Source organism: Eurypyga helias, unplaced genomic scaffold (genome assembly GCF_000690775.1).
Source record: "Eurypyga helias isolate BGI_N326 unplaced genomic scaffold, ASM69077v1 scaffold18298, whole genome shotgun sequence".
In the NCBI taxonomy this organism is placed as follows: domain Eukaryota; kingdom Metazoa; phylum Chordata; class Aves; order Eurypygiformes; family Eurypygidae; genus Eurypyga; species Eurypyga helias.
The window spans coordinates 56,935-68,531 of record NW_010265146.1 but is presented as its reverse complement, the minus strand read 5'-3'; the positions used below and the strand labels follow the sequence as shown (position 1 = coordinate 68,531).

Genomic DNA, 11,597 nt, shown 5'->3' with positions numbered 1-11,597 from the left:
CTGCTGAACTGCAAAAATGTCTCTTCAAAGAGACAAGTAAATCCTGAAGACATCTCTTACAACCCAGATGGGCAGATGGAAAACATCTGCCGAGTTAAGGGGAAAAGGGGTATTTTCCTGTGGCCACAGATGATGACTGGTACTTGCCATTGCTTCTTTGACCTTGGATTTCCCTGGAAGGCCACGTGGAGGACCTAATTGCCCTATCTGAGGAGGCGGATGGACATGAGATCCTCTCAGAAGAGGAACAGCAATATCCTGCACCAGCTGGCTCTCTGGTAGTGAACAGGACCTGCTTCCCTCCATCGTCTGCCCACCACTTCCCAGCATCTCAAAGCCACAGCCTCTTGTCAAGGTCTGTGTCTGCAACATCATCTGAAACACAGGCAGGAGCCACTACCCAGCTTCACTGGCTGCACTTAGCTCCATGTGTCACTTTGTTATTTGGACAGCATAAAGTAAAGCTGTCTTCTTGCAAAGAGGCGAAGCTGGTATCCCTGGTACCATACCAAAAAAATCTCCACTGCTAACAGCACTTGCCCCTCTCAAGTGACTGAGTTCAGAGCTAGGTGCAGTTTAAAGAGTGACTCTGGCTCAGATGGTAGAGCTGAACAAACCTTAGAAAACCTTGATCAAAAGTAAATGAAATCACTGAAACTGGAGATCTAAGTTACTTGTTCACAGACTTTTCTTGTATATCTAAAACAAGTCGCTTGTTTCAGTTCTAAAAAACATCAGATTTTGAAGGGGATTATTTTTTTTTTTGTTATGTGGTACGTTTTGGAATGCTGTTATACATTTTTTTCTATTTTATGAGTGCTGTTTGTTCTATTCATCTCATTTATAAAAGTTTAAAATCCTTGTCATTAATAGGTGCTGAACAAACCCAGCAAGACCTAGGGATTTTTGTTCCACTTTGTTTCATTATAGCCTAGCAGTAACATTTGTCTTTGCTTAAATGCAAAATGCTGATCAGGTGTGTGACATTATCTCATTTGACTAACAGGTGAGCTGCAAAGTGTTGCAATTCTTTCACCAGTACATGTTGGGCTGCAACTACTTCTGGATGCTCTGTGAAGGCATTTATCTTCACACGTTGATTGTGGTGGCAGTGTTTGCTGAAGAGCAGCGATTGCACTGGTATTACCTTTTAGGCTGGGGTATGTATGTTGTAATTTGTAGCAAGATGGTCAATTATTTCAGATGTTTGAGTTCTTTTAGCACTTATACACCTGAATTGTTTTATTTATGCCATTAGATCATAGCTTAAGTTCTTAGGTCTTAAATTTGAGTGCCTTTCTTTGGATGGGCCTAGAGACTTAGAAAACTCAGTAGGAGTCAGAATGTGTTATATGCTGCATCTTGGGATCTGCTGAAAGAAATGCTTAAGTTTTGTTAAGCAAAGCTTTGGGAGAGAAAAATTTCTCCCCAAGTACATTTCTCATCTGAACAAAACTTAATCTTTTTTTATCCTTTTACGTGCAAAAATGTTAATCTGTGACATTACTTATAAAAGAATATTTATTCTGGAATGAAAATGAGTAAAATCAGTATCTATGTCTCCCAAAATGAAAAAAAAAAACCCAGCATGTAGGAGAAAACAGAATTTCTCTGGAACTGAATCCAGTACCAGATATACTTTGGTATATGTTTTTTTTAAAGGAGAAGATACAGTTTTACCCACACAGGAGTAATAATTGCTCTGCTCTCAAGGATGAGATAAATACAACTAATCTGTTACAGCAGAGTGCAGTCTCTTTCACATTTAAATCACTATTGTAAATCCAGTCCACTTCAGTGTTGACATAAAGTCATTATCAAGACTTTTTTCCTAGTTTGGGAACCATGAATCTCTGGCCTCATTCCAGTTTCTGGTGAGCCACTCCCCATACTTTGAAACCACTGCTGCAACTGAGCATCAAATGATGGACTGATAGGACAAAGGGTAATGGGTTTAAATTGAAAGTGGGGAGATGTAGATTAGGTATCAGGAAAAAATTCTTCATGGAGAGGGTGGTGAGGCACTGGAACAGGTTGCCCAGAGAAGCTGTGGATGCCCCATCCCTGGCTGTCTTCAAGGCGAGGCTGGATGAGGCTTTGAGCAACCTGGTCTAGTGGAAGGTGTCCCTGCCCATGGCAGGGGGATTGGGACTAGATGATCTTTAAGGTCCCTTCCAAGCTAAACCATTCTGTGGTTCTATGACCTTTGTCTGCACTTAGGAGTGTTCACTTGCATTCGTCTCTTGCAATCCCAGTCTGAAGCAGATAAAATTTACTCTGTATTTTCCACCCAGTTTGGAGAGGTTATACTTGTTTAACATTATTTAATTTACAGCAGGAAAATAGCCCTACTGCTTAAGCAGAGAACAATTAGGAATGAATTACATGGGAGAAAAATGACCCAGTTCTGAATTACTTTAAAACTCCGACTTCAACTACTAGTTAGGAGTCCAATATCGGGTCCTAAATAGGCAGTAACAGCAATGTGGAAAGTTGTTCTCCCTCTGTTCTCCCTTTTTTTTTTTTTTTTAATGAGAATGCTGTCATGCATGTTTAGTTCTTATGAGAACGGCATCTCTTGGATCTAAACATGGAACATCACCAGCTCTTAAATGAAGACAATCTTCCTGTCCTGAAGAACTTAAATTGAGTCAAGGTTTCTGGACTTCCTATAAATCCAAATAGCTGAGCCCTCTTGGAGCAAGCAACTGTGCTATCACAAAGTTGTTGTAATTCAGAATATTTGAATATACGACTTCTGATGGAGCTCTGCTTTTGAAATGGCAGCCCTATATGAAGAGTCATTTTAAATATTTCTTTGCCATTTTCATGTCTAGTAGCATAAGCCTTCCCAAAATAATGTCATTCCATATCCAATTATGCAAGAGGAAAATGGCCATAAACTTTTTTTTTTTCAGGTGACATTCAATTTAAGCAGTGCAATTCAATGCAACTGGGGCATCTAGCCTGCAGTGAAAGCTTATGAGCTAGCTGTAACATTACTGAGAACAGCACTAGCACCATGGTGGGCAATTCGGTGAAGTTACCTGATAAGATACTCGTCAGTATATGCAGCACTGTCCAAAAAATAAATAGGGTGGTGGCTGTGGTAATAGGATGATGGTATCTTGAGAAGGAAAAGGTTAATAATGGACACTACTCTGACTATGAGATCTACAGCCTTTCTAGTGAAACTAGATTAATATTTCTATTAAAAAAAATCCCCTAATCATTAGCATCTCCTAACTATGATAGAAGTCATTAATAGCAAAATGATCTAATTAGGACTATCTGGCCACCCCTGAAGTTTGATTAGTGTAATTCACCTGATTCCAGAAGCAGTAGTCACACAGTCTAACTTTAAACATCCAGCTATGTTAATCAATGGAGAGAGAAACATTTCTCCAAAGGGCAGTGCAGAGCAACCAGAACAGGTGGTGCTCTGAATTACAATTCAAAAGATCAAGGTAAATGTACAACACGATGAATATGCTCATTGTTGGAACTAATCCATATGCAAGAAGATCTAGATTATTTTATTTGGAAAAATCACTAATGACACTTGTAAACTAGGTTTATAAGAAAAATAAAAATCTCAGCTAATATAAAACACTTCTGAATAGATTTGAGATGATTGAGTGGAATCTGACATGGACAGATGTATTTCAAGGCTCATGCCCCTTCTCTGGGAACTGCTACTGGGAACATCACTTTTCATTTGTTATTATTTCACTGGGTTGGGAAATCACCCTTATGCAGAGCAAGAAAACAGTATCAAATATGTGCATCCAGTTACAGTCCACTCTGGCTGCTTCAGGCAGTTTCATCCCCATAAAAGTGAAAAGGGAATCACTTATTTAGATGGTGCTGAAACAGATTACCTTCCAAATTCAACTGGAAATACAATTAAGCAAAAATGCCAGTTTGTGCCATAAAGGATCTGCCATGACCTAAAAGGGTATGTCATACCTTTTCCTGAGATGGCTGGAGTTAGACCTTTTCTAGTTTTCTCACAGCTCACCACGTGTAGGTGGGACCACTGGAGTGATCCATATTGGGCCACCAAGATCCAACAGGACTTCTTGATGCCTCACTTCTCATTACCTCTCTGCTTTTTGGCCCTTTACAGGGAAGAAGCAACATGTAGCCTTACAGAGCAGCCTGCAGCTGGAAATTTGAGCTGGAGATGGTCATGAGCTTCTTACCCTGTAACTGACTAATGAAAACTTTCCGTCGCGTTCTTAAGACTTGCTTCTGAGTTTCTTGAGCCAAATATTCTAGCTAATGCATTTAGCAGAAGAAGGTCCCTTGGCATCATGTGGAGTGTTCTACTTGTGATACTGCAGGCCAGAGCTTTCAGATGAAGATGTTTTGCTACTACAGAAAATCCCCTTAAAAATTGCACTTCAGTCTGTCAACCAAACTGTCCCAGACTTGCTCCATTTCCAACTCAAAAGGATTTTCTCAAGCCGTCAATCCCATAAACTCACCCTAAGTTTGGAAACTCCTTTCTGTTCTGAGCTTTTTTCTACTATGCATTATCACCCCCCCAAAAAAGGCATTCTGCAGCCAGAGGCCAAGTAATCATTTTCTAACAAGATATAAAGGAGAAGGCAATCTAGTTTGTTCTCTCACAGCTGAGTTGTCCTCCCAAGGTAAAACAAGGAGCCATGTTCTTCCCTCTGTAACTAATCACAGTATCAGCAGGACACTTTCACACATTTTTATTTATAATTATAGAATATCCAAAGATCAGAAGAAATGTCCATTGTTTATAGGGAACAGGCACCTGTAAAACCAAAGGTGCCCACAAAGCTCTCTGAATAGGATAGACAAGGCAGTAGAGCATCTCCCCACTGGCTGGCTGTCTGTATGTGCAGGGTTGTACAAACTGGGGTCAGTATCTTAGTGTGGACTCCTGAATTCCAGGTTTCTAGCCTGTTGGAGAGAGGCACAACATACAAGTAAGCTGAAGGAAGATGGATAGGAATGGACCAGATTATCACTTTTAATGTCAGGCTGGAAATAAGAGTTTGAGGCTTCCATTTTGTTAAGCATGGCATGTTCCCAAGCCTTTGGTCCTATGCAGATTTGCTCCCTGTCAGAGCAGTGGCCTTCCCTGAGGCTTCACAGCTAAAGCAGGAGATGTGGATTTATGGTATTCACAGTACCATTCCCTGCTGAGATAAAGCTGCATGGCTTGGCTGCACAGAGGCTGGGAACCTGCAGAAGATGTCCCAAATCCCCATACCCCCAAAAAATGCCTAGCTCCAAACATTTTCTCATGCAATAGGCTCCAAAAGACCAACTCCTCGCTCTGTTGTTGGTTGCTCCATAATCTGGCATGCAAATTAGTGTGCCTCTTGCTTGCTCAACAGCGATTTACATGGCTTTAACAAGTGTCCTTGGTTTTGTGAGGTAATATTCTGCTGAGAACCAACTGATCCCTACTTCCTTCCCACCCTGCCCGCTCACACCCTTTCCTGCACAAGCTGCAGCAGTACAGGGGAGCCTGGCAGCAGCTTTGTCACTCTCCAGGAGATGATGGTTCTGCTTCTCCTTTTCACCTGCCTTGAATGTTATTCCTTTTTACAGCTCACCATTGAGGTAATATCAGTGGGTAACCATTGAGGGCCCTGACTGCAATGGGATTGCAGTTCTTTCCTGAAAGCTCTGATTTCACATAAATGTGTTTTGTGGACAAGAGACTTACTAGTGTGTGTGACACGTGACTTTCGAGCTAAAAATAATACCAAGACTGATCTATAACTTTAATCATTTCAGGGTTCCCTTTAGTGCCAGCATCTATTCATGCTATTGCAAGAGCCAAATACTTCAATGACAAGTGAGTAGCATGCCTGTTCTTGGAGGAACTTAGCATTCTTTAACTGTGTAACATATTTTATTTTAGTTGATAAATTTTAATGGTGTATTTCCCCTCCAGCTGCTGGATGAGTGTTGACACGCACTTGCTCTATATTGTTCATGGACCTGTAATGGCAGCTTTATTGGTAAGAATATTATTTTCTATCAACAGTTTAGTAATTATTTTACAAATGCCACTAACCTGTATAGAATAGAAATTCCTGTACTTGAAGTATTCTGGTCAAAATTCAGAAGTAGCCAGATGTTTTCTCTACTCAGTGTTAAGAGGACAGGTTTTCAATGCTTTTCAAAAACAAGTCCTGAAGAAGAAACAGATTGTGAGGCAAAGAGAATGACTGACTGCTTTTGAAAACCAGGGTGGTCACTCTCCCCCATCATAACATGTTTGTGACAAATGTGCCACATTTATGTGACACCGATGATGCAATCAGATATACCTTTGCTGGGGAGAGCTGAGTGTGGGCTGGTCATTCATCCTGAGTTTTACTAGTCACTGAACTGGTATGGCCCAAAGGTAGGGCGCTAAACCAGCCCTGCGTAGGGACTGGAGTGGGATCTCGTAGGAGGACAAGATCCAAAGTGCAGCTTGGCTATGTGTACACATACAGCATGTTATATGCCAGTGGTGCCATTTGGCACAGTAGTGCTGACCTTCCTAAAAGGTGCAGAAAGGGTTTTATTCAACCCAAGCTCGCCTCAGGGTGTCACCCAAGATGCACTTTCAGCTTTTGAACTGCCTCTTGCTTGCAGACATCTGCGTGGACATACCTGCAGTAATTACCTTGGAGGTCAAGCAGTGTGGTGGTGAATACTGGGAACACCTTTGAATAAAGAAACAACCCTCCGTCTAATAGCTGAAAAACTTAAAAATCTTTCTACCCTTTCTTGAGAAGCAGCCTTGCACACAGGCAAGTGTGAAGAAGTCCATAACTCACTGCCGTATAGATAGTCTGCTCTTCCCATAGAACCACATCTGTTGTGGATTTACTGGTTCAATCTTGATTGCTTCAGATGTTGTAATGCCAACTAACTTCTAGGAGAGGCCATTCAACCTTTGTTTTTATTACCATGCTGCAAGTCCATACATCTTAACCACACAGAAAAATGGAGGGACTGGTGTTTTTTTTTTTTATGGAAAAAGAACGATCTTTAACTGTTTCCAAAATAAAGCATTATCATTTCTGGCTTGCATTTATGCCATTTCCAGTCTTATTTTTCTTGTGAAGATACCAATGTCTACAGAATGTCCTGCATGGTTTGCTACAAAAATCTCATAGTGACAGATTGGCTCAGAGGAGCTGAGGATTTTTACCTTTTTAAAGTCTTTTTTCCACTTTTAACAGTTACTTCCAGAAATTCTAAAAGTGAGGTTTAAGCAGAGCGGGGGAAGTCCAAGGAGAATGGTGAATACGGTTTAGATTTAATGTTGAATGGGACCTCAGAAGTAATTTATTATTCCTTTTTTTCCAATAGGGCACAAATGTAAAACAGTTGAAATGTCTCTTAGTAGTTAAGAAGTGATGAAATGCTTTACTAAAGCTTACTGATTCATGTTTGATTGTTCTAAGAGATTCAACTGAAATTTCTCACATATATAGATATTTTAATGGCCCAAATTCCATATATGTTATGAAACTTACATAGTTATTTTAAAATATCATCTGAAAAAGAAGTTTCATCTGAAATTCCAAAGCATAGGTGCCTTGATGTTACTGTAACAGAGTAGAAAAAGGTGATCTGGGTACACTGGGGAGAGGGAAGGTTTGTGATACCTAGGATGTCCACAGGGTACTCACTGGGCTCATTATCAGCCTGGGTCTGCCCTCCCTGTTCCTCTGCAGGCCTTGAGCATATCTCACAAGGAGCTCTCTTTGAAGCCAGAGTCAAGAGCAGGTTTCCATGTGCTGAGCACCCACAGTTGGAATCCGTTTTCCAGAAATGTCTGAGGAGATGAAATGCTGAGCTACTCTGGGGCAAAACCTCATGAAGCATTCAGCGCTTCTGCCCTGAGCCGGCACGGGTTAACTTTTACCTGTTACAACGCATCCACCCCGTTTAAACTTTAGACATAAAAATAAGGTTCATTGTTCCCTGGAAATCCTAAATTTTCCTACATCAGTGTCAAAACAGCCAATGCTTCCTGGAACTTACTCTTGCCCATCTAAAACATCCATTCAGGCTTCCTAAGGGGAGCATATAAAGCAGCTTAACATCTCTTTTATGAAGACATTCAAGGTACTTTCCAAGTCCTGATTCCCAAGGAGCTGCCCCTTATGAGCTACGAAGTTACATTTTGCTATCATTTGTATGTTCTGTATTTTTATTTTGAATGTCTGTTTAATTTGAATGCTTTTACCTATAATGGATTTGCTTTTGCAGGTCAATTTTTTCTTTTTGCTTAACATTGTCCGAGTTTTGGTGACAAAGCTAAGGGATACCCACCGTGCTGAGTCCAACATGTACATGAAAGCTGTCAGAGCCACTTTAATCCTGGTGCCCTTACTAGGAATTCAGTTTGTCATTATTCCCTGGAGACCAGAAAACCGACTTGCTGGAGAAATATATGATTACATCATGCATATCTTAATGCATTACCAGGTATGTTACCTAGTAGAAACCTCAGCTTAGGTGAGGCGCTTGCTGTTAAGTAATTTAACCAAAGATGCTGCTGCCAGTATTTTTGCTCTGCAACTGAGCATGACTGTGGTTCTGCATTTCTTTTCCAACCACTTTCACATTATTGGATTGTCTGCCTTAGCACGAGTAGCATTGCTGCATAAAGAACAACCACAAGATAGAGGAAACAATGAAAAAGGTAGCAAAAATTATCAGATGGGCACTATCTGATCATAGAGGGGCAAAACAGAACATAGAGGGCTTTTATGTTTGAAGCACTATTTCTGTGGAAGTGCTTAAATTTACTGTAACTGGTGCTCTGAGGTTAACGTTAAAATTGGCTGTGTATGCAAACTGGTGTACAGGGGGAATGCCAACACACAGAAGAAAAGACTGAGACAATAAGGTTCATTTAGGAGTTAAAATTCTGTTATTAGGCAGTTTAAATTTAAATACATCACTGGCGTTTTGGTTTTGCAAATGTTTTGAAATTACAGCATCATTCAGTAAATCTGGTTTGCTTTCTTTTAAAAAGAAAAAAAAACCAACTGTAAATTACTTTAAATACTTGGCTGTCTTGTTTAGTGATTGTAATATAAGCAGTCCTATATTGAGTAGGAAAGACAGTTTTCTAATGCATTTGTGAGTAGTGGTCAACGTGGGTGAGTAGAATGACCTGCTTCTTGTTTGCTTTCGTACAGAAGCTAAATGCAGCAAACAGCTGTAAGAAAACAGCTTAGGGAAAAAAAAAAAAATCAGTGGTGCTATTTTCCTTAAGTGATAAATAATGCTGCCAAAATCTATGCATCCTGTCATCATAGGTTATATTTTCTGCTTATCGCCCTTATCCCTTCAAAACTGTGGGTGTGCGTGCTACTGCATGCATAGAATAACTGAAGTTATAGGTCTGTTTTTCTGGTGTATGCCATCTTGTATTACAGCTCTGCTTAAAAGGAATGAGAGTCTGTTTCTTCTGTTGGTACCTGTATTGTCATTCCTTCGGTCTCAAGGACTATAAAGGAATATCTCCAAATAAGTTTTCTAGAGACAAGTTGCTTACAGTTTTTGCAAGTTATGATAAGATAGAGTGTTACAATAATAATTTTACGCTTAAAACATCTTTCAAATCCTGTGAGATTATTGGAGAATTACGAAAATAATGTTAATTATCTTAATTAACAATCCTAATTATGATCATTATGCAATAGAAAGTCACCAAACTGAGCTTAACATGGAACCAGAAACAAAATCACAGTATCATGAAACTGTTGTACTGGTGGACAGGGTTAGGTGAGTGAGGGATTCAAGGAGGCAGTTTCATCTCTGATGGGTTCCTAATGTCCTTGTCCCAGTCATCAGGAATGTTTTTCTCTCCATTTTGTTCCATTTCAGCAGCAGGGATGCTGCTGGGGACACATGTGGACACATGGTGGGGCTGCCTGTGCCCCCCTGCTGCTGTGCACCAGGCATGCCAGGTGGGGATAGTCCATCCAGAGCTGTCTCCCAGTCAGGGCAGCAATGCAGAAATCACAGAAGAGTTCCTGACACCTCTGCAATATAATCTCTGTGTGCTTCCCGCCAGCACATAAAATCTGGCCTTTTGGGAGAGCTATGAAGTTGCCCTGCTAACTGCAGCTGACAGTGATACTCCCTTTTCTACTTAGGACAGACTTCTAATTGTATTCTGAAATAAACTTTCTTAATCCTTTCCCAAACATTTCTTGTATGCATATTTAAGATATCCGGCTATATAATCACTCCTCTGGTGCTCCTTTTCTTCTAGGGCAGATTATGTAATTAGCAGATACCGTATTATCTTGTGTAATGGCTATATTTCCCTGCTAGCAATTACGCTGTCATAAACCGCAGTGCAGCCTGCCTCTCCATAAACTAGCAGCAGTCTATTACTTTTTGCATCCTGTGGCACGTCAGTCATATGCAAGCAGGCATCATGGGTGCAATTATGATTTTTCTTTCTTTTGGTGGAAAATATAATATATTCTCCATTTCTGCACTGGTTAAAGTATACATTTTTAATGCCTTTTCTAGAACAGAAAAAGAGAGAGTTTTCCAACAGCACACCACTGCTTTACATGAGCACAATGGTTTGATAGATTAGCTACATCATCCACATACACAGAAATGGTACAAACAAGCACTGCAGTCTATTGTAAAAATCAGACGATTGAAGATGATGAATAAGAAAGGATTTGTTCCTACAAGAAACTGTGTAAAGGTATTTCGTTCAGAGAATGGTTTTCCCAGCTGAAAAACAGCACATTGAGATGTTATGTGCAAGGTTTCCTCTGCTGAAGTCACTTCTGAATTACAGAAGCCAGTCTAGTTTTGAATTGTCCCGCACTTTTTGCAATACTATTATCAGTGCTCAATATTTAAGCAGAATTGTTGGGTGTCTTTTTTTTTAAATATGGTTATATGAGCAATTCAGCAACTCTGTATGCCTACCTCCTCTGTGTCAAATTATATCTGTTTCACCACATAGAACTGACTCTTCTTAACAGATCTGCAGAGTAGATGTGTAAACAATAAAACAATTGAAGACTGGCTTTTGTGCTGTAAATATGCGTGCATGTACTCTTCCAGCTCAGCCAGCCACCCCTGGATCCTGTAGAAGTGGAGATTGGTATCTCCCCTCACCATCAGCAGTATCAGCTCTTCAGTCTCCAGACTGTGATGAAACGAAGATTGCAACAGGCAAAAAAAAGATATTTAACCCTTAAGTGGAGTAACTTATGAGAGTGGGATGCTGTAGGTGCATTGCTGAACATGCAGTTAGCTTATTAAACAGTGCTCCTAAAGTGGGCAATCTGAAAACAAATATTTGCACTCCAGAACAGCCAGCGAGTTGGAGATTTTTCTAGAGGACTTTACTTTCAAAAGCCTCTTAGATGATGCCAAAAGCATATGGTAGATGCAGTTGTCCTCAGGGTGTAAAACATTACGATTCAGGAGGCACTGGCTCCTTGCACACCTCTGGTGTGAAAATACATCTGTCACTTAAAAGCCTGAAAAGTCTCATCATGCTGCCCAGTGAACGTGACAGGGTGCACCTGGGCAAAGAGGGTGCCTCCTGC

The 11,597-nt window shown here is 40.4% G+C and overlaps 1 protein-coding gene across 1 annotated transcript in view; it reads left to right on the top strand.

Annotated features, from left to right (window-relative positions):
* Window positions 1-1,006: 1,006 nt before the first annotated feature.
* The window catches only part of LOC104513313 (calcitonin gene-related peptide type 1 receptor-like), a gene marked incomplete at its 5' end in the record, with an annotated part of 20,692 nt that continues 10,101 nt past the window's right edge, over window positions 1,007-11,597 (top strand). The window contains 4 exons of the mRNA XM_010156633.1: window positions 1,007-1,160; window positions 5,785-5,845; window positions 5,945-6,011; window positions 8,266-8,484. Coding sequence (XP_010154935.1) covers window positions 1,007-1,160; window positions 5,785-5,845; window positions 5,945-6,011; window positions 8,266-8,484 — 501 coding nt within the window. The remainder of the gene's footprint in view (window positions 1,161-5,784; window positions 5,846-5,944; window positions 6,012-8,265; window positions 8,485-11,597) is intronic.